The sequence below is a fragment of the Chiloscyllium plagiosum genome, unplaced genomic scaffold, assembly GCF_037043375.1.
Source record: "Chiloscyllium plagiosum isolate Xiang-an unplaced genomic scaffold, Cpla_swu_hap1 HiC_scaffold_12, whole genome shotgun sequence".
Classification (NCBI taxonomy): Eukaryota; Metazoa; Chordata; class Chondrichthyes; order Orectolobiformes; family Hemiscylliidae; genus Chiloscyllium; species Chiloscyllium plagiosum.
Window position 1 is genome coordinate 97327104 of NW_028270150.1, and position 23638 is coordinate 97350741.

The 23638-nt window shown below is 43.4% G+C and overlaps 1 protein-coding gene across 1 annotated transcript in view; it reads left to right on the top strand.

Annotated features, from left to right (window-relative positions):
* The first annotated feature begins 567 nt into the window (after positions 1-567).
* LOC148148624 (putative G protein-coupled receptor 139) overlaps positions 568-23638 on the top strand; it is a 32412-nt gene continuing 9341 nt past the window's right edge. Inside the window, exon 1 of the mRNA XM_087992346.1 lies at positions 568-751. Coding sequence (XP_087848472.1) covers positions 568-751 — 184 coding nt within the window. The remainder of the gene's footprint in view (positions 752-23638) is intronic.

A 23638-nucleotide genomic window follows, 5' to 3' on the forward strand; every position in this document is an offset into this window, starting at 1 on the left:
AACTAGAGGGCATAGGTTTAGGGTGAGAGGGGAAAGGTATAAAAGAGACCTAAGGGGCAACCTTTTCACGCAGAGGGTGATACGTGTATGGAATGAGCTGCCAGAGGATGTGGTGGAGGCTGGTACAATTGCAACATTTAAGAGGTATCTGGATGGGTGTATGAATAAGAAGGGTTTGGAGGGATATGGGCAGGGTGCTGGCAGGTGGGACTAGAGTGGGTTGGGATATCTGGTCAGCATGGACGAGTTGGACTGAAGGGTCTGTTTCCATGCTGTACATCTCTATGTCTCTATGTCTCTAAAGAACAAAGCCACAATTTATCTTGGATCATCAGGCTGCACTATTTGCAAACTTCTGTGCCTCTTGGCCCGCTCCCATTTTATCATTGTTCCTTTACTCAGCAACCTTCACACAAAGGCACTGGATTGAAAGGAGTTCAATGAACCTGTTTGTTCAGTGACTGTAATTAATGTCAATCTCTGTGGGCCCTAACTGAGTCTCTGGATGGATTCCTCCTTCTATTAATAAATGAGTGTCAGCTGCAACATTCCTTGAAACAGGGAGAGATGACAGAGCAGAATCTGAGGAGAGCAGACTGCAATGTTCCCACAATGGGCCGGAGTCTCTCTGGGACAATTGACTATTTTTCTGCAAATTATCACCAGATGTATTTGGAACGTCGGATCCGATACATAATTCTGATTATTCAACACATTCACTATCCGACTCTCGCTGCTGTTGGTATTCCAGGTAAGTGTCTCTGTCTGGCTGGTAATTCTGTGAATCATGATGTAACTTTATGACTATTCTTCTCATTTCCTATTCCCCAACTTTCATCTTTTAGAATGGGTTTCCTACACTGACATGCACACACTCACTCTGCCTTTCCTGCAAGCACGTCTTTCAGTTTATGGAGAGAATCTGTATTGCAGAATTATATTTTATTTTGCTCAAAAAATGCATAACCTCCAGTCAACCCATGTAAGATGCTGTAAATATCACTTTAGAATTACAACCAGTCAGACAGACTTTAACCTCACACCTTTAATGCATTGTCTGAGCTGAGATGACACCTTTTGTTCGTGAATATGAATTTATCTTGAGAATGTGACTTAAAAGGAGTTCTGGGATTTACCTAATAATGAAGTGAAGTTAGGAAACCCATTCTAAAAAAATGAAAGACTTAATCTGAGATTGATTAAGATATTCTAGCCACATGACACTGAAATCTTTTGCGAAAATTTCTGCATCTTATAGTCCTGCTCCATAACCACCTGATGAAGGAGCAGCGCTTCGAAAGCTAGTACGTCCAAGGAAACCTGTTGGATTATAACCTGGTGTTGTGTGATTTTTAACTTTGGAAACATTTCCAGGTTGATATCCTGTTGTCCCTGCTCTGCCCAACTGCCCAGTCCATTGATATCCTCCTGCAGGTTACAGATATCCTCCTCACTTTTTACCAGCCTTCCGAGTTTCATGCCACCTGTGAACTTCTTTATCATATTCCCCTGAATTTAAGTCTAAATCATTCATCTACAAAACAGACAGCAAGCTCCCAGCACCGTGCTCTGTGAAACCCCACTGATATCAGACTTTGTGTTAGAGAAACATTCCTTAACCCTTCCCCTCTCCCTCCTGCCTCTCAGCCAGTTTTACATCCAGCATGTCACTTTACCTGCGATCCCATTGGCTCTTACTGTCTTGACCAATCTGCATGAGGACCTTTACCAAAAGCCTTGCTGAAGTCCATGGAGACCACATCAAATGTACTGCCCTCATCAACACGCCAGGTTACCACCTCAAAAGGTTATCAAACACAAACTTCCTGTAACAAATCCTGTGTCTGAGTAATTATTCTCTCTTCAGGTGCAGATATAGTCTCCCTGCCCTGTCCTTTTGGTCTCCTTTGTTGATGTATTTCTCTTGCAGCTGTGAGACTGAAAGGGAACCGAGATTGTCGAGCTTGCTGTTCTGAAACCACGTTGGGAATTGGGGGCAGATGCCTTAAGCCAGTGTCTGCAGCCTGACAAGGCCACATGGGGAAATCCTTTTCCAATGCAGGGAGGCTCAGCAGGGAGACACCTCGACAGTTATGGCAATCTCTGCAGTTGCTCTTGTTCATGTACAGGGTCACAATCCTTGCATCACACACTCCCTGTGGAAATGTCCCCTCCTCCAGAAGAAACAGAGAGGTTAGTGCAGAAGCTGCAGGAATGGGGGTTTCTGTGCTTGATGAGTCCAGTCAAATGTGTCTGTGAGTGAGCGTCAATAGCTTTGCTAAAGCCCTCCACTGTGGATTTGATTCCCAGCTCTGAGGTAACAGGGAGGCTTTTTAATGGTGTCTAGAGCTTCCTCAGTGACAATGCTCTCCCTGTGTTATAGCTCAAGGCGAGGATCTCCCCATCTCTCCAACTATTTGTTACAGTGGGTGATGATCTCTCCTGCCTTTGTTTCAGTCAAGCTGTTTCTTTTCCTCATGCATCTTTCACCTTTCCCATCCCTTCATCCGTACATTTCCCTGTGATGGAGTAGCTGTGGATATTCCTGCAGGGTGAGGAATGTTATTATTGGATCGTTGCTCAGCATTCTCTTGGACTGTACTTCAAATGGTTCTTTCTGAATTCTCACTCAGATCTCTCTTGTAATCGATGAGAGTGGAAATCTTGCCTTCAATGACAGGCTCTATCACAGTAATGTTAGCCTCAAACCTGTCTGTGATGTTCCAGTGTTGCTTCTTGTCTGTTCAGGGTGTGGTTTTATAGATGATGGTGTCTCACAGAATGTGCCACTTCACTTCTGCTCTCTGAAAGGGAATGCTGCAAAGTGCCTTTTAGTCAAGTTGTGGAAAAGTTGCTTTTAAATTGAGAAAGTAGTGTGTCTGATGTTAACATGAGGGCAGTGTTTCTGCTTTGAATGAAAAAGACCTTCAAGAGCTGTATAGTTAATTTGATCCATATCAGAGAGATGTGTGTCTCAAAGCACAAAATATTTCTGTTTTTCAGCTCCTCCTGAGTGTTACCGTTTGGTTTTCAGGGCTGCCCTTCCATTCTCGCTAACTCCTTTATTAATTGATGCAGTCACCGTGTGGCATTACCTTCTGTGTTTGTCTTCATGGATATTTTCATTCATAAACAGAACTCAGGAAACTTATTAATATTATCAATAACCACAGTGTTAACCCACAATAAAGCCACAATATTTCGGGAAAACATTCATTTCCTGGATGGATGCTGTAGTCAAATTGACACTAAACAACAGGCATAAGTTTGCAAAATGTTTTTCCCCAAAATAAATGACACATAATTCACGGGAAACAAAAAGCTACAACAATAAACATGCTTCCTGCAGACTGAAGGAGTGACCGTTCATGTGTTTCCACACATAGTCACAAAGTTGGAATAGGTTTTAAACCAATTTGTTGCTACCTACTTTTACTGAGATGTGAGAACATAAATATTTATTTGTTTATTTATTATTCAATCAAATAAAAATATCAGATGTCAATTTCTGATTTAAATATAACAATTGGCTCCATCTACATGACAATATAATCTACTGAAATTCTCCCAAAGAGAAGGCCACATACGCTCAGGGACTAAAGCTAGAAATACAAAGTCTATTTGCAAGCAATTCATCAGCTCAGTGATTTTGTCTTACCCTCATTCCTAGTTAGTGGTGGTTTCTTTTGTTAACAGATCTGAATCCAATCTCTGTTGTTTGCAAAGTCCCCCGTCTCCCACTTCACTTGCAACCTCTCTCTCTCGACCACCCTCTTGAAGTTTTTATTCTCTTCCTCTCTCTCTCTTTCCAATCTTACTCTCTCTATCTCTCTGTCTCTCTCTCTCTCTCTCTCCCTCCCACTGTCTTGCAGTGTCAATCTCTTGCTTCCACCCCCCTCCTTCCTGTCTAACCTGTTCTCATGTGACTCTCCATGTTCCCAATCCCACTGGGTTCCCATTGTCCCCTCAGACCCATTGTGGCCTCCCCATAACATCCCAATCCCCTCATGGCCTCATTGTCTCCTCCCAGGTTCCTTGCAGTTTCCTTCTTGCCTCTACACCACCCCTTGACCTGTCTGCAATGACTGGCTTGGCTCCTCCCTCTGGCTCTCCCTACCAGACCTTTCCTCCATCCACCTGTTACTAGCCCACAGGCCACCTTCCCTCACAGAGAACCTTCCTGTTCACACTTACCTTGGTGCATGCTTCCCCCGCCTCCAATAGAGTGATAGAGTCAAAGAGATGTACAGCATGGAAACAGACCATTCGGTCCAACCCATCCATGCCGACCAGATATCCCAACCCAATCTAGTCCCACCTGACAGCACCCGGCCCATATCCCTTAAAACCCTTCCTATTCAGAGACCCATCCAAATGCCTCTTAAATGTTGCAATTGTACCAGCCTCCACCACGTCCTCTGGCAGCTCATTCCATACACGTACCACCCTCCGCGTGAAAACGTTGCCCCTTAGGTCTATTTTATATCTTTCCCCTCTCACCCTAAACCTATGCCCTCTACTTCTGGACTCCCTGACCCCAGGGAAAAGACTTTGTCTATTTATCCTATCCATGCCCCTCATAATTTTGTAAACCTCTATAAGGTCACCCCTCAGCCTACGATGCTCCAGGGAAAACAGCCCCAGCCTGTTCAGCCTCTCCCTGTAGCTCAAATCCTCCAACCCTGGCAACATCTTTGTAAATCTTCTCTGAATTCTTTCAAGTTTCACAACATCTTTCCGATAGGAAGGAGACTAGGATTGCACGCAATATTCCAACAGTGGCCTAACCAATGTCTTGTACAGCCACAACATGACCTTCCAACTCCTGTACTCAATACTCTGACCAATAAAGGAAAGCATACCAAATGCCTTCTTCACTATCCTATCTACCTGCGACTCCACTTTCAAGGAGCTATGAACCTGCACTCCAAGGTCTCTTTGTTCAGCAACACTCCCTAGGACCTTACCATTAAGTGTATATATCCAGCAAGATTTGCTTTCCCAAAATGCAGCACCTCACATTTATCTGAACTAAACTCCATCTGCCACTTCTCAGCCCATTGGCCCATCTGGTCCAGATCCTGTTGTAATCTGAGGTAACCCTCTTGTTTCACTCTTGCATTCATCATTGATAGGCACATCAGTAAACCTATCAGCAGCACGCATGGCCATACATAGCCTGTGATTGATGGAGCAGCTGCTCTCCATTCTCACCCACTTCTGGTTACTCTCGGAACATGATAAACAGCACAACTGCTATCTCATCCAGCATTCTTTTGACCAGTGTTGGATGCATTTCATCTGAACCAGGGACATGTCAGCCATTGATTCTAAGAATTTCCTGAGCAACATTTCATCATGTAATTGTGTCTAATTCATCCCTTCCTTTCAACTTGTTATTCATACTCATTTCTAGAATGTTATTTGAAAGACAGGCACAAAATATATGTTCGATGAATCCACTGTTTCTTTATGTCCCATTATGATGTCATTACTGGATACAATAACACATTTGAAAATCTCAATACGCACTATAACTTATTAACTGTATCTATAATAAGGTGTAACTTTACGCTTGGCTTAACATAACGTGTTCTTGTTTATTTTCCTTTCTCATAGTTAACACAGTGACAATAGTGATTCTGTCACAGAGAAAGTGTGATCTTTCTAAATGTGTCACTCGCTACTTGGTGGCCATGGCAGCAGTGGATGTATTGCTCATAGTCATAGATCTGATGTTGAGACACATTCCAATAATTTATAGAAATGAGTTTACATTTCTGAAGACCATCCCTGTGTGTAACATCCACGCCGTCCTGGTATTTGCAGCTATGGACTGCTCTGTCTGGTTCACTGTCGCTTTCACCTTTGATCGATTTGTGGCCATTTGTTGTCAAAAGATGAAAGACAACTATTGCACTGAGAAAACAGCAGCCGTGGTTCTGGGAACAATAACTGTACTCAGCTGTTTAAAGAACATTTCCTGGTATTTTATGTTAACACCTCGGTATAAGCTGAGGAACCAGCCTTGGTTTTGTTTGGCAAAAGAATATGTTATGTTATCGCGAGTCTGGGGATCGATTGAGCTTATTCACTACATTCTGACCCCAGCACTCCCATTTGTTCTGGTTCTGCTGCTCAATGCTCTCACTGGGAGGTACATTTTCGTGGCCAGCAGAGCCCGCAGGAGACTCCAGTCTGACAGCAGGGGGCAGCATTCCAAGGACCGACACTTGGAGAGCCGAAGGAAATCCATCATTTTAATGTTTGTTATCTCAGGGAATTTCATCCTGTTATGGTCAATATTTCTGATGTATTCTACATGGAGACGATTGTATCGGTTGGGGTATAAGGCTGTATATTTACATTACTTTTTACGAGATATAGGATTCATTCTTCAGCTCCTGAGTTACTGCACAAACACATGTATATATTCCGTGACCCAGACTAAGTTCAGAGAACAGCTGAAGAACATGGTAAAACAGCCTTTTGCTCAATTAGTAATAGTTATGAAACGATGAGATGGATTGATGCATTCTGAGATCACAATTGAACAATCCAGGCCACTTGGGCCAGTGATAAAGACACAGTGAGGTCAGTCTGCTCTCCCTGATGTCTGTGAGACACAGAGTAGGTTCAGTTAACACTCCCCATGATCCCTGAAACAGACACAGTACAATCGATCAGTCCTGGATCAGTGAGACAAACATAATGCTTTCCCTGGTTAAGTGACAAAAGTTGGCCCCTATAGACATTGTGCATCACTCCTTATGTTGAATAAGAGTCATATAAAATGGAAACAGACCCTTCAGTCTAACTCATCCATGCCAACCATCTTCCCAAGCTAAACTATTCCCACCTGCCCGCACTTGGCTCATATCCCTCCAAACCTTTCATATTCATGTACATATCGGAATGTCTTTTAAACCTTGTAACTGTACCTCCACCCACCACAGTCTCTGGCAGTTCATTCCAAACATCAACCACTCTCTGTGTAAAAATGTTTCCCCTCATGTACTTTTGAAATCTTTCTCCTCACACCTTAAAAGTATGCCCCTGAATTTTGATCTCCCCCCAAGAAAAGACCATTGTCATTCACCTTGTCTAGGTCCCTCATGATTTTATAAACCTCAATAACGTCACGCATCAACCTCCTGTGCTCCAGTGAAGAAAGGTCTCTGTCTCTCCAGTCTACTTTGATATCTCAAACACTCCATTCCCGGCAACACCCTGGTAAATCATTACTGAACCCTCTCCAGTTTAACAATATCCTTCCTGCAACAAGGCAACAGGAACTGCACACAGCCCTCCAGAAGGGACCTCACCAACATCCTGTACACAATCAGTATAACGTCCCACACTCAGCAGCAGATATCCCTGTGCAAAGATCCTAAACTGCACTTAAAATAATCCAGCAAATATCTCTATAATTGTCAACACGGATGAAACTTTACGTGATTACAGTGCATAACAAAAAGCAAAATTATGATATAAAATGGCGACAGCAAATGTTACTGAAATCATTGCAGCAAATATTGTTTAACATGCTCACAACAAAGAACATTTAAACTGCTCACTCTGTGTAATATTTAAAAGACAGGGATGACAGTCACTGATGTGACCCCATTTGAACTCGCCCCTTCCTTCTCAGAGGCAATTCGGCATCAGCAGCAAATACCGTCTTTACTGATGATGCCCACATCGTGTGAATGAATGTCTGTGTAAACATTCTTGAAGAATTGACACAGATAAAAACTGATATAAAGCATCATAGTGATATTCAGTTCCATGTTTTAAACTTCATGTACCACAAATAATACCTGATAAAATAAGAGCAAGTACTTGGTGAAATATTATTCGATAGTCATTTGGTATGACAGAACTTGAGCATTGCTGGAAAAGATATTTTGTCAGAGCTTATTGTTTTGCACACATCAGGATAATATGCAAGAATACAGTTGAACAGGAACATTTATACTCTACAAGGGAAGAGTGCTGATTGCTTGGCAAGTAGACTCTAATGGAGACATTGCTGTCAAAATGCACCAATCACTGATGATTGATAGTTGACCCCCCCGGGATTTGTTTAAATTTTAAACCAAGTAGTTTGACTCTGATTAATTACAGCATTGCTGTATAAATAAAGAGACTGGGAATGGCTGTGTGCTTTTTGCTGAATTCGAACAGAGTTAATGAATGTTTCTACTCTTTTCATCTGCAAAGGACAGGTTTCTGTGTATTAAACTTTGTATCTTCCAGTATGCACAAGTATCCTACACTGTGAGCCCAACTGACAATCCTAACTTACATATAAACATATGAAATTGGAGCAAATATAGACTATTTGGCTCCTCAACTGTGTGCGTGTGTGTACGATTGCGCGGAGCTATCTCTGTGTGTGTGTGCAATGTTAAGTCTCACTAATATCCCAACAAACTTCTAAATTATGTATCATTGATGTATCTGTTTTATGGGATGGTGTTCAGTAAAAAAAAAGATAAGCACTGCAGATGCTGGAAATCAGAAACAAAAGCAGAAATTGCTGGAAAAGACTCAGTAGGTCTGGCTGCATCTGTGGGGTGAAAACAGAATCATCGTTTGGGTGAATGACCCTTCTTAAAAACTAAGTGTTTATGACAAAAGGTTATGCTGAAGGTGAGGTGGGGAGGGAGCTGAGATAGACCCCACGGAGGGGGAGAGAGAGAGAGAGAGTGAGACACACACAGACAGAAAAAGCAATCAAAGATCTGTGTAAAGGTTTGTCTGGGAGAATGAATAGCTGCTAATGGGGATCATGACAGGCTGACAATGGATTGCATGTGGTCGTGTCCTGTTGGGATTCGATGCCAAAGAGGAGTCTCAAGTTCTGTGTTCATCATCACAATCTATTTTTAATCGAGCTCTTTTATCGCATGTGTATGATCAGCCAAAGACTGCTCCAAACCTTGCTTTCCTGTGGGCCAGTCATCCATTTTCCCAGCTCAGTTTGGAGGCAATGTCAATGATACTCCGGCTTCCCCAGTGAGATACAACATTTTCATACTTTTCGTGTTGCAATAATTACAAGCAACGTTGATGTCAGTGTTCCTTCTCCCTTAATCTATACTTCCAATCCTGTGAAACACCTGATCAATGATGGACATCTCAATGGACAGCCCTAGGTTCACAAGATCTCAAGATATTTACCAGACATCGTTATCATCAGGCGTTGGGTTCTCACAACATACCCCATTGATCTACATTCCAAAGTTAACGGTTATAGTCTTTCTCAGACATGTCCCAGACTTGCATATCTCAAAGAGTGCCTCAAGTTCTGTTATTCATTGTAGTCATTGACATCCCTATCAAGTTCTGTTCCTCATCTTGTATTTCCCCTCAGCTTCACCACCAGAGATACAAATAAATGTTAATTCCTACTAATTGCTGTAAGATTCATAATCTTAGTTCTAGTATACATTTAGTTAGATGTGAAGTTGTATGTTCTCACCTGTTGTTAGAATTCCTTCGCTAATACGTGTTGAGCAGTTTCTTTCTCTCCATGTTATCATTGCCTATCACTTAAGCACCTTTTAAGTTCTGTTATATAGTTAACTAACCTGATTACTTGACAAACAAAAGGATATTATTTCTGATTAATTGTTCTAAAAGTTGTACTATCATTTCCAATAAAGTTATTTGGTTAGACGTAGTGCTGGAATTCATTCGCCATTGGGTTGTGAGCAGTTTCTGACCCATTTGATCTTGGATGGTCCGATAAACATGGCCCCTCTCTCTTACAGCTGCACTATAGCTCATTCTAGTCACATCCTGTCATCTGGGAAGGAATTTACTGACCCTACTCTAAATATTTCAACTCTAACTCTTTTACCTAAGAAGGCAACATTTATGTCATTAATGAGATGACAAACTCAATCACACTCCATCAATGTGGGGTTATGTTTTTTTTATGCTTGTTAAAATCTTAAAGCTGTCTCTTACAGATATCTGCAGTTGTTATGTTTCCAGAACTCCCTGCATGTTAATTTGTAAGATTCTTTGTTTAGCACAGACCCTGTTACCTTGGGTTATCTCTGTGCTATGCTATGACCTCACTTTAATGCTGGACCAGGCAAGCTAACTATGGTATTGCAGCCATATTTATACCGACGGACAGACATTTTGTGCCATCTCTGACAATGGGATGCCTGAACAAAAATACAGCCCATGTGATGACAGAGCCCAATGTGTTGGGTGTTTGGATAAGGACATTGGAGAAAATGCTCAAGTCCGAAAGTTGTTGAACTCAATACAGAGTCCAGAAAGCTGCAGGGTCCCCAAGCAGAAATGTGTTCTCCCAGTTCACATTGAGCTTCAGTGGAGCACCGCAGAAAGCCCAGGATACACATGTTGGCCAGGGAAATGCGGTGGTGTGTACAAGTGGCAGAAAGCGCAGGACCATTTCTATGGACAGCATGTAGGTGTTCTGTGAAGTTGTGAACCAGCCCACGCTTCATCTCCCCAGTGTAGAGGAGACCACATTGTGAGCAGCGAATACAATAGGCTAGATTGAGTGAAGTGCTGCTTCACCTTGAAGGTAGGTATGGGGCTTTGGAGAGTGAGGACGGAGGGAGTAAATGGACTAGTGTTGCAGGGGAAGGTGTCATGTGGGTGTGGGGAAGTTTTGGGAAAGGAGGAGGGTTGGGCCACTTTGTCCCAGAGTGAATTGTCCCTGTGGAAGGCTGAGAAGGGAGAGAAAGGGAAAACGTTTCTGACGGTGGTATCTGCTAGAGGGGGTGGAAATGGCAGCTAATGATCCTCTGGCTGTGGATGCTGGATGGGTGGTAGGTGAGTACAAGGGGGTCTCTATCAGTTTTGTGGGAGGTTGTGTCATATCCTCTAAGAATTCAATAAGGATTGTGAGGCAAGACCTGCCCCTTACAAAGCCATGCTGACTATCTCTAATCAAGCTATGCTTTTCCAAATAATCATAAGTCCTATCTCTCAGAATCCTCTCCAATAATTTGGCTACTACCGACATAAGACTGACTGGTCTGTAATTCCCAGGATTATCCCTAGTCTCTTTCTTCAACAAGGAAACAACATTTGCCACTTTCCAATCATCTGGTACTACCCCAGTGGTCAGTGAGGATGCAAAGATCATCACCAAATGCACAGCAATCTCTTCCCTCACTTCCAGTAGTAACCTTGGGTATATCCCATCTGGCCCAAGGGACTTATCTATTTCATAGAACATAGAACAATACAGCACAGAACAGGCCCTTCGGCCCACGATGTTGTGCCGAACTTCTAACCTAGATTAAGTACCCATCCATGTACCTATCCAAATGCCGCTTAAAGGTCGCCAATGATTCCGACTCTACCACTCCCACGGGCAGCGCATTCCATGCCCCCACCACTCTCTGGGTAAAGAACCCACCCCTGACATCTCCCCTATACCTTCCACCCTTCACCTTAAATTTATGTCCCCTTGTAACACTCTGTTGTACCCGGGGAAAAAGTTTCTGACTGTCTACTCTATCTATTCCTCTGATCATCTTATAAACCTCTATCAAGTCACCCCTCATCCTTCGTCGTTCCAACGAGAAAAGGCCGAGAACTCTCAACCTATCCTCGTACGACTTCCTCTCCATTCCAGGCAACATCCTGGTAAATCTTCTCTGCACCCTCTCCAAAGCTTCCACATCTTTCCTAAAGTGAGGCGACCAGAACTGCACACAGTACTCCAACTGTGGCCTAACCAAAGTCCTGTACAGCTGCAACATCACTTCACGACTCTTGAATTCAATCCCTCTGCTAATGAACGATAATACTCCATAGGCCTTCTTACAAACTCTATCCACCTGAGTGGCAACCTTCAAAGATCTATGCACATAGACCCCAAGATCCCTCTGTTCCTCCACCTGACTAAGAACCCTACCATTAACCCTGTATTCCGCATTCTTATTTGTTCTTCCAAAATGGACAACCTCACACTTGGCAGGGTTGAACTCCATCTGCCACTCCTCAGCCCAGCTCTGCATCATATCTAAGTCCCTCTGCAGCCGACAACAGCCCTCCTCACTGTCCACAACTCCACCTATCTTCATTTCAAAATTTCCGGTACATCCTCCTTCTTAACATCAACCTGTTTGAGCATATCAGCCTGTTTCACACTGTCCTCACAAACAACAAGGTCCCTCTTGCTAGCGAATACTGAAGCAACGTATTCATTAAGGACCGCCCCTACCTCCTCCGACTCCAGGCACAAGTTCCCTGCACTATCCTTGATTGGCCCTGCGCTCACTCTGACCATTCTCTTGCTCCTCACATAAGTGTAGAATTCCTTGGGATTTTCCTTAATTGTACCCAACAAGGCTTTTTCATGCCCCCCTCTCGCTCTCCTAAGTCCATTCTTCAGGTCCTTCCTGGCTACCTTGTAACCTTCTAGAGCCCTGTCTGACCCTTGCTTCCTTTACCTTCAGTAAGCTTCCTTATTCCTCTTGATAGATGCTACACATTGCTTGCCATCCAAGGTTCCTTCACCCTACCATCCCTTCCTTGCCTCAACTGGACAAACCTATCCAGCACTTACAGCAAGTGCTCCCTAAACGACCTCCATATTTCTGTCATGCATTTCCTGAGAATATCTGCTCCCAATTTCTGTTCCACAGTCCCTGCCTAATAGCATTGTAATTTCCCCCTCCCCTAATTAATTGCTTTCCCAAACTATCTGCTCCTATCCCGTTCCATGTCTATAGTAAAGGTCAGGGAGTTGTGATCACTATCACCCAAATGGTCTCCTACCGAGAGATCTGACACCTGGCATGGTTCGTTGCTAAGCACCAAATCCAACATGGCCTCCCCTCTAGTTAGTTTATCTACTTACTGCATCTGGAACCCTTCCTGAACATACCTGACAAAAACTGCTCCAACAAAATTATTTGGACTAAGTACGTTCCATCAATATTAGGGAAGTTATTGTCACCCATGACAACAACCCTGTTACTTCTGCATCTTTCCTGAATTTGCCTCCCAATCTGCTCCTCCGTGTCTCTGTTGCTTTTGAGGAGCCTGTAGAAAACCCCCAATAAAATGACTGCTCCTTTCTTGTTTCTGACTTTTCCATTCATCCAAACTCAATAGACCAACTCTCCTCGATGGCCTCCCTTTCTGTAGCTGTGATACTATCCCTGATTAGTAATGCTACTCCATCACCCACTTTACCTCGTTCCAATTCCTTTTGAAATATCTAAATCCCCGGAACATCCAACAACCGTTCCTGCCTGTGATATCCAAGTCTCCGTAATGACCACAACATCACAGCTCCAAGTACTGATCCATGCTCTAAGTTCATCCAGACACTTCTTGTTTTAAAATAGACACACTTCAACCCATCACACCGACTGCAACTTTACCGACCAACTGCCTATGCCTCCTCGCAGACTCTCTGCACGCTGTGTCTGCCTGTTCACCAGCGAGCCCATCCTCTGATCTGTAGCTCTGGTGCCCATCTCACTGCCAAACTAGTTTAAACCCTCCTGAAGAGCTTTAGCAAACCTCCCACCCAAGATGTTGATGTTTCTCCAGTTCAGATGCACACCATCCTCCGACATTCCCCAGAACGTATCCCAATGATCCACATTTCTAAAGCCCTTCCTCCTACACCAGCTCTGCAGCCACATGTTCAGCTGCACTTGCCGTCTGTTCCCAACCTCTCGAGACTTTGGCTCCGACAGTAATCCTGGGATTATTAGTCTGCTGCTCCTGCCTTCCAACATAATTCCCTGTATTCACTTTTAAGGTCCTCATCCCTTTCCCTACTGATATCATCGGTACCCATGTGAACTACGACTTCTAGCTGCTCTCCCGCCCCTCCACCCACCTTTAAGAATCCTGCAGACTCGATCAGAGACATCCCTGACCCGAGCACCCAGGAGGCAACATACCATCCGGGAGTCTCACTCGTTACCACAGAAATTCCTGTCTATTCCTCAAACCATTGAATCCCCAATCACTATAGCTCTGCCATTCTCCCGCCTTCCCTTCTGAGCCACAGAGCCAGGCTCAGTGCCAGAGACCTGGGCGCTGCGGCTTTCCCCTGGTGGGTCACTCCCCCCGCAACAGTATCCAAAGTGGTCTACTTATCATTGAGGGGAATGGCCACAGGGGATTCCTGTGACAGAGAGGGAGGAGCTGGAAGAATGGAAAAGGGTCTTCACAGGAAGCAGGGTAAAAGGATGTATAATCCAGGTAACTGGGAGTTGGTGGGTCTGTAGGGGATAGCGACAGATTCACAAAAAGAATATCCCAGAGAGATACAGAGATGAGATGAGCAGCTGTTTTTCCAACCTGCTGTTCCTCACCTGTAAACAAAGACCATCTCCACTGTACTCTAAATAGTGTTCAAACAAGACACTAGCTCTCTCTACTCAGAAAACAACCATTGTCTCCAGCATTTCACTGAAACCATGTGATTTCAACAAAATGCCTTTAAAACTAACATTCCAAAGTGGATGTTACCAGGTTTAGGGGATTTGAGCTATAGGGAGAGGCTGAATAGGCTGGGGCTGTTTTCCCTGGAGCATTGGAGGCTGACAAGTGACCGCATGGAGGTTTATAAAATCATGAGGGGCATGGATAGGATCAGCAGACAAAGTCTTTTTCCTGGGGTAGGGGAGTCCAGAACTAGAGGGCACAGGTTTAGGATGAAAGGTTAAAGATATAAAAGGGACCTAAGGGGCAACCTTTTCATGCAGAGGGTGGTGCGTGTATGGAATGAGCTGCCAGAGGGAGTAGTGGGAGCTGGCACAATTACAGCATTTACAAGGCATCTGGATAGGTAGATGAATACAAAGGGTTTAGAAGGAAATGGGCCAAGTGCTGGCTAATGGGACTAGATTAGGTTAGGGTAACTGCTCGGCATGGACGGGTTGGACCGAACAGTCTGTTTCCTGCTGCACTTGTCTGTGACTCTATGTTGGTATAGATGGATGTCATGCGTGGCGAGTAAGGAACAGTATTAAACTTTGTGGAACTATCAATAAACATCCTGAATTATGACCTTATGATGGAGGGATTGTCCATGATGAAGCAGCGGAGCCTGGGACACTTCCCTGAGGAACTCCTGCAGAGATGTCCTGGAGCTGAGGTGGCTGACTTCCAACAACCACACCCATCCTCCAATGTGCCAGGAATGACCACGACCAATGAGAGTTTCATCCCATTTCTCATTATTTTAGGTTTCCTTAAGGTCAGACTTGGTCACTTACAGCTTTGATGTCAAGGGCAGTCACTCTCACCTCAGGAGGTCAGCTCTTTTGTCCTTGTTTGGATATTAGTTGTTATGAGGTCTGGTGCTGAGCAACCCTACAGAGCTGAACACCAGTGAACAAGGTATTGCTGAGGGAGTGCAGCTCGGTCACTTTCCACCATGTCACTATTAATTGAGATTAGACTGATGGGGTGTTAATTATTTGGATTTGCATTGTTGTATTTTTTGTAAGATTTATCTGCTTAAATTCCTATATTTTCAGGAGTTTGCTGGTATTGTAACTGTACTGGAACAGTTCAAATCAGGACACAGCTAGTGTTGGAGCCATGTCCCACTTTCAAAGTATTTACAGGGCCATTGCTTTATACAGTGTCTCAGCTATTTCTTGACAGCATGTGGAGTGAATATATTTTATAAAGACTGGCCTTCAAAAGTGTGATAATAAGGCAGTTCAGAGTCGTTACGTTCCTGTTATAGTGAAAGGTAAGGCTGGTAGGTTTAGAGAACGATAGATGAATGAGGACATTGATGTTTGAGTCAAGGATAAAGAATTGTGTCTTATGTATAGACAACTGGGTTGAAATGAAACTCTTGAACAATATAAAGAATATTGAAGCATTCTTAAGAGAGAGTTCAAAGATGATACCCTTGGCAAATAAATGTAAAATAATTGAAAAAGCTTTAACAAGTCCATTAAGACCAAGAGAGCAGTGGTGGCTCAGTGGTTAGCACTGCTGCCTCACAGTGCCAGGGACCTGGGTTTGATTCCAGTCTCTGGTAATTGTCAGGGTGGAGTTGGAACATTCTCCCTGTGTTTGTGGGGGTTTCCTCCCACGGTCCAAAGATGTGTGGGTCAGGTGGATTTACCATGCTAAATAGCCCATAGTGTTCAGGGATATGTACGTTAAGTGCATTAGTCAGGGGTAAATATCAGATAATAGGGTCGGGCAATCAGTCTAGGTGGGTTACTCTTCAGAAGCTCAGTGTGGACCTGTTGGGCCGAAGGGCCTGTTTCCACACTATTGGGAGTCTATGAACTGGAGAGAGTACTACTCCTTTATGATTAAAGAGGTCGTCTTTGGTTTGAACCTTAGGAGATGGGAGAGGAATTGAATGAATATTTCAGATCAGTTTTTACTGTGCAGAAAGAAATGGATGCGAGAGAACTCAGGGAAATGAATGTTTTGAAACAGTTCACATTACATCAGAGGAGGTGCTAGAGATTTTAGAAAATATAAAGGTAGTAAATCTCCAGGACCTGATCGACATGTATCCCAGGACATTGTGGGAATTTAGGGAGGAAATTGTGAGGCATATTGTAGAAGTATTTGTATCATCTATCGCTGCAGGTGAGGTGCCAGATGACTGGAGAGTAGCTCAGGTTGTGCCTTTGTTTAACAAGAATGTAAGGAGAAACCTGGGAACTATCAGCCTGTGAATCTGCCTTCGGTGGTGGGTAAGCTGTTGGAGGTGATTCTGAAAGCTGAATTCATATACATTTGGAGAGTCAAGGAATGATTGGAGATAGTCAGCATGGTTTTGTGGAAGGGAAAGTGTGTCTCACAAACTGGGTTGAATTTTTGAGGAAGTAATTAAAAAGATTGGTGAAGGCAGAGCAGGAGATATTGTTTACTTGGACTGAAGTAAAGCCTTCGACAAGGTTCCACATGGTAGACTGATTGGAGATGGTTCACATGGGATTTAGGGTGGGCTTGCCAATTGGACACAAACTTGGAAAACACGTGTTTTTTCAGGAACTCAGGAGCTGGAGAACGAATCCTCATAAAAAGTGGTGTAAAAACATAGCTTATACCCCAACCGATACATGCGTCTCCACAAAGAATACACCAGAAACATTGACCATAACAGGATGAAATTCCCTGAGATAACAAACATTAAAATTATGGATTTCCTTCGGGTCTCCAAATGTCGGTCCTTGGAATGCTGCCCTCTGCTCTCAGACTGGAGTTTCCTGCGGGCTCTGCTGGCCACTAAAATGTACCTCCCAGTGAAAGCATTGAGCAGCAGAATCAGAACAAATGGGAGTGCTGGGGTCAGAATGTAGTGAATAAGCTCAATTGATCCCCAGACTGGAGACAATATAACATATTCATTTGCCAAACAAAACGAGGGCAGATACAGCTTATACCTCAGCTTATACAAGGTGTTAACATAAAATACCAGGAAATGATCATTAAACAGCTGAGCACAGTTATTGTTCCCAGACCCATGGCTGCTGTTTTCTCAGTGCAATTGTAGCCTTTCATCTTTTGACAACAAATGGGCACAAATCGATCAAAGGTGAAAGCAACATTGAACCAGACAGAGCAGTCCATAGCTGCAAAAACCAGGATGGCATGGATGTTACACACGGGGGTGGTCTTCAGAAATTTAAATTCAGTTTTATAAAAAAATTAGAATGTGTCTCAATATCAGGTCAATGATCATGAGCAGTAAGTCCACTTTTGCCATCTTGAGTGATCCATTTAGAAAGATCACACTTTCTCTGAGACAGAATCAGTATTGTCACAATGTTAACTATTAGAAAGGAAAATAAACATGAACACGTTATTTTAGACTGAGAGTAAAGTTATACCTTATTACAGTTACAGTTAATAAGTTACAATGTTTATAGAGATTTTCAGATGTGTTATTGTATCCAGTAATGATTTAATAATGGGAAATGAAGAAATAGTGGATGCATTGAACAGATATTTTGTGCCTGTCTCTCAAATTGCTTTCCAGAAATAAGGATTTGAAAGAACATAGAACATAGAACTATACGGCACAATACAGGCCCTTCGGCCCAAGATGTTATGCTGAGCATTTATCTAAGGTCAACCTAACAGACACACCTCTCAATTTACTGCCATCCATGTGCTTGCCCAACAGTTGCTTAACATCTCTGACTCTTCTACCAAAACTGGCAGTGCATTCCACACACACACTACTCTCTGCATAAAGAGCCTACCTTTGATATCTCCTCTATACCTTCCTCAAATTACATTATAATTATAACCCCTCATGACAATCACTCTGTCCTGCGGAAAAGTCTCTGGCTATCTACTCTATCTATGCCTCTCACTACCTTGTACACCTCTATCAAGTCACCTCTCTTACTTATTCTCTCCACTGTGAAAAGGCCTAACTCACTAAACTTTTCTTCATAAGACATGACCTCCAATTCAGGCAACATTCTGATAATTTTCTCTGCACCCTCTCAAAAGCATCTACATTCTTCCTGAAATGTGGCAACTCGAACTGGGCACAACATTCTAAATGTGTGGTCTAACCAGGGCTTGAAAGAGCTGCAGCAAAACCTCACGGCTCTTAAACTCAATTCCCCTGTTAATGAAAGGCTGTATACCATACACCTTCCTGACAATCCTATCAACTTTGAGGGATCTATGTATGTGGATCCCAAGCTCCTGCTGTTCTTCCACACTGCCAAGAATCCTGTCTTTAACCCTGTATACAGCATCCAAATTCGACCTTCCAAAATGAATGACTTTGCATTTATCCAGGTTGAACTCCATCTGCCACTTCCCTGCCCAGCTCTGCATCCTGTTAATGTCTTGTTGTCGGCTGCAACAGCCCTCAAAAGCTATCTCGAACATCATTGATATTTGTGTCTTTGGCAAACTTAACCTTTCACTTTTTCATCCAAGTCATCTATAAAATCTACAAAGAGCAGAGGCCCCAGAACAGATCCCTGTGGGACACCAGTGGTCACTGACCCTCCATGCGGAATACTTTCCATCCACTACCACTCGCTGTCTCCTTTCAGCCAGCCAATTCTGTATCCAGACAGTAAAATTTCCCTATATCCCTTACCTCCTAACCTTCTGAATGAGGCAATCATAGGGAATCTTATCAAAGGGCCTACTGAAATCCACATATGGCACATCCACTGCTCAAACTTTGTCAACTTGTCTCGTCACATCCTCAAAGAACTCAATAATGGGTGTAAGGCATCACCTGTCTCTCACAAAGCCTTGCTGACTATCTTTAATCAGACCATGTTTTTCCAAATAGTCATAAATCCTATCGCTCAGAATCCTTTTCAGTACCTTGCTTACCACAGACGTAAGGCTGACTGGTCTGTAATTCCCAGGGATTTCCCTATTCCCTCTCTTGAACAGAGGAACAACATTCTCCACTCTCCAGTCATCCAATACCAGTCCCATGTGGATTGAAGATGCAAAGATCATCACCAGAGGCGCAGCAATCTCTTTCCTTGCTTCCTGTAGTAACTTTGGATATATCTGGTCTGGCCCTGGGAACCTATCTGTCTTGATGCTTCCCAGAATTCCCAGCACATCCATTTTTGTAATATCAATCTGTTCAAGCCTATTGACCTGGTCCACAGTGTTCTCACTATCAAAAAGGTCCCTCCCTCTCTCGATCCTACTGAAACAAAAAGCTCATTTAGGGCCTCGCCGACCTCTGCAGACACCAGGCACAGGTTCCCTCCACTATCCCTGATCGGCCATACCCTCTTCCTGATCATTCACTTATATCTCACATTCATTTACAATGCCTTTGGGTTTTCCAAATCCTTCCCTCCAAGGCCTTTTCGTGCCCCCCTCCTTGCTCTCCTCAGTACATTTTTGAGTTCTTTCCGCGCTACCCTGTAATCCTCTAAAGCTGTGCCAGAACCTTGCTTCCTCAACCTTAAGTAAACATCCTTCTTCCTCTTGATGAGAATCTCCTCTTCTCTTGTCACCCAAGGCTCCTTCACCTTACACAATAGTGTGGAAACAAACAGGAAGGAAGAGACCGGTGTATCATTAATAAATTGCTTTTGACACATCACAGTGAAAGAGAAGAGTAAAAATTAAAGTAAGGCTAACCATCCCAAGGAAACTATAATTTAATCAGGTACAGGGAATCGATAACATTATCAGAAGCAAGATTACATTAACAGAGAATTTAGTGGCACAGTAGTCTTCCTAGTGAATATAGATAACACAAAAGAGGCATTGACAATTCAATAGTATATTGTTGTATAGAATTCAAGTCTGATCACAGTACAATTAAAGCAAAGTATTGTGAATGTTGGAGGTCTGAAATAAAAAAAACAGAATGGAAGGAATGAAGTAAAAACAATTATAATCATTAGGAATGGTTGCTCAGGAAATATCAGATATATCACAGATTTTGACAAAGTGCTTCCAATGGTTTTCGAAGGAATGCTGGATGAGATAGCAAATGCACTGGTTTTAATTTCTAAACGTCCTGAGAAGTTGGTGAGAATGTAGAGTAACTTCTCCTCCAATCACAGGTTTGTTCTCTCCATGCTTGCTGCTGATAGGTTTATGATGAGCCTATCAGTGACAAATGCAAGAGAGAAACAACTTGTGATTGGTGACTGGGGTTTGGGGACGGTGGCAGTCTGCAGCTTGGTAATTGCTGCCAGTGAGGGGTCTCTCTGGGGGAAGGTGGGCTGAGGACGAGGAGCAGGTGGATTGAGGCCAGGTCTGGGACGGAGAGCCAGAAGGAGGAGCCAAGTCAGTCATTACAGGAGTGTAGTAGGAGACCACAACAAGACAGGTGAGACAGGAAGGAGGGGAATGGAAGAGAGAGACTGACATTGCAAGAGCTTGGTGGGGGCAGGGGAGGGGGATAGAGCGAGATGGAGAAAGAGAGATAAAAGCTACAAGAGGCAGATAGAGAAAGAGGGAACTTGCAAGTGAAGTGGGAGTCAGAGGGACATTGTAGACAACAAAGACTAGTTTCAAAGCTGTTAACAAAAGAAACCTCGGCGAATTAAAAATGAGGAAAACATGAAGTCACCGGGATAATGTAGTAAATGGACGTGGTATTTCTAGCATCAGGCCATCTATGCTCAGAAGCTACTCTACTTGGGGGATTTCAATGGATTCTATTGTAATGGACATTGTGGAAATTGTTACATTTAAATCTGAAATTGACGTCTCAGATTTTTGTTTGATTTAATAATGAAAAAAACAAGCAAATATTTATTTTCTGACATCTCGGTAAAAATACACATAACCACAACATTGTGAAACAAATTACAAATTTATAAAAAATATGTGGAAACAGATGAAAGGTAATTTCTCCAGTCGACAGGGAGTACGCTGATTGCAATAACTTTTTGTGAGAAATGAAGTACGCGTCAGTTATCTTGGGGATAAAAACATTTTGCAATTTATGACTGTTGTCTTTTGCCAAATGAAGTGCAGCATTTATCCAGGAAATTAATCTTTTCCCTGTACATTATTGTTTTATTGTGGTTTGATAGTTTCTGATAATATTGATTATTTCTTTGAACTTCCCTTGTGAATGCAAGTATCCACTGCATCAAGACAGACACAGCAGGTAAAGTGTTGACTGCATCAATTCATAAATGAGTTGGTGAGAATGAAAAGGCAGCCCTATACACCAAATGGTAACACTCAAGAGCAGGTATCAAACGTAACTGTGCTGAAAGAGCCACATCACTGATATGTACCAACATATTGATATAAGCCTTGAAGTAATTTTTCATTCAAAGCAAAAATGTTACATTCATGTTAACATCAGACGTACTGCTTTGTCAATTAAAAAGCAACTTTTTCACAACGTGACTAAAAGCCACTCAGAGAGCAGAAGTGAAATGGCACATTCTGTGAGACGTCATCATCTATAATATCACACGCTGAATAGACAAGAAGCAACAGTGAAACATCACAGGCTGGTTTGAGGCAAACATTACTGTGACAGAGCCTGTCATTGAAGCCGAGTTCCACTCTCATCGATTACAAGAGAGATCTGAGTGACAAGTCTATGAATGCAGTAAGAAGTATTTGAAGTCAAGTCCAAGAGAATGCTGAGCAACGATCCAATAATAACATTTCTAACCCTGCAGGAATATCCACAGCTACTCCATCACAGGGAAATGTATGGATGAAGGGGTGGGGAAGGTGAAAGATGCATGAGGAAAAGAAACAGCTCGACTGAAACAAAGGCAGGAGAGATCATCACCCTCTGTAACAAATAGTTGGAGAGATGGGGAGATCCTCGCCTTGAGCTATAACACAGGGAGAACATTGTCACTGTGGAAGCTCTAGACACCATTAAAAAGCCTCCCTGTTACCTCAGAGCTGGGAATCAAACCCACAGTGGAGGGCTTTAGCAAAGCTATTGGCACACACTCATGGGCAAAGCTCCAGTCACTTTTGACTGTCCTCACCAAGCACAGAAACCCCCACTCCTGCTGCTTCTGCACTAACCTCTCTGTTTCTTCTGGAGGAGGGGACATTTCCACAGGGAGTGTGTAATGCAAGGATTGTGATCCTGTACATGAACAAGAGCAACTGCAGAGATTGCCATAACTGTCGAGGTGTCTCCCTGCTAAGCCTCCCTGCATTGGAAAAGGATTTCCCCATGTGGCCTTGTCAGGCTGCAGACACTGGCTTAAGGCATCTGCCCCCAATTCCCAACGTGGTTTCAGAACAGCAAGCTCGACAATCTCGGTTCCCTTTCAGTCTCGCAGCTGCAAGAGAAATACACCAACAAAGGGGACCAAAAGGACAGGGCAGGGAGACTATACCTGCACCTGAAGAGAGAATAATTACTCAGATACAGGGTTTGTTACAGGAAGTTTGTGTTTGATAACTTTGCTGAAATTTTTGAGGTGGTAACCTGGTGTGTTGATGAGGGCAGTGTATTTGATGTGGTCTACGTGGACTTCAGCAAGGCTTTTGGGAAAGTCCCTCATGCAGATTGGTCAAGACAGTAAGAGCCAATGGGATCCCAGGTAAAGTGACATGCTGGATGTAAAACTGGCTGAGAGGCAGGATGTTGTCTGGGCAGGAGGGGCTGAGCAATGAGGAAGGATTGGGAAGGCTAGGGCTGTAAAGTCAATAATCAGTGTGACATGAATATATTCGGATTTGGAATACACAATCGAATAGAGTGACACATTTTCGACTCAATAGTATGGAACTGGAAAAGTATGTGAGGCAGAAAAGTGAAAGGATTTGCAGCCAGACAGACACCCTCAGACAGAGCTGTTGTAAAAGGTGTCCACATAGACGTGGAAAACTATTTACAATAACATGTCAACCGTGCCACAAGTACATATTCTTTCTCACTCTACAACCAGTTCTAGGTACCTTCCGAGGGTATGCGGCTGGGCTGGGGGAAGCCTGCCCTACATTGGAGCCCACTGCTCTCGAAGGGTCTGGTTGGGTGACCCTGGGGATGGGTGTGTCGCCAGGACCCTCAAATGCTGATGATCTGGTGTTGCATTGCCATTGGTGCTGAGCTCCTTAGGTTAGAGTGATGGAGTGTCGATCTGGTGCACATATCCAGCAGACCCTGTGCCTGCTGAACCTAGCTCTCTGTGGCAGACACTAACCTGTCCATGGAGGCAGCCACTCA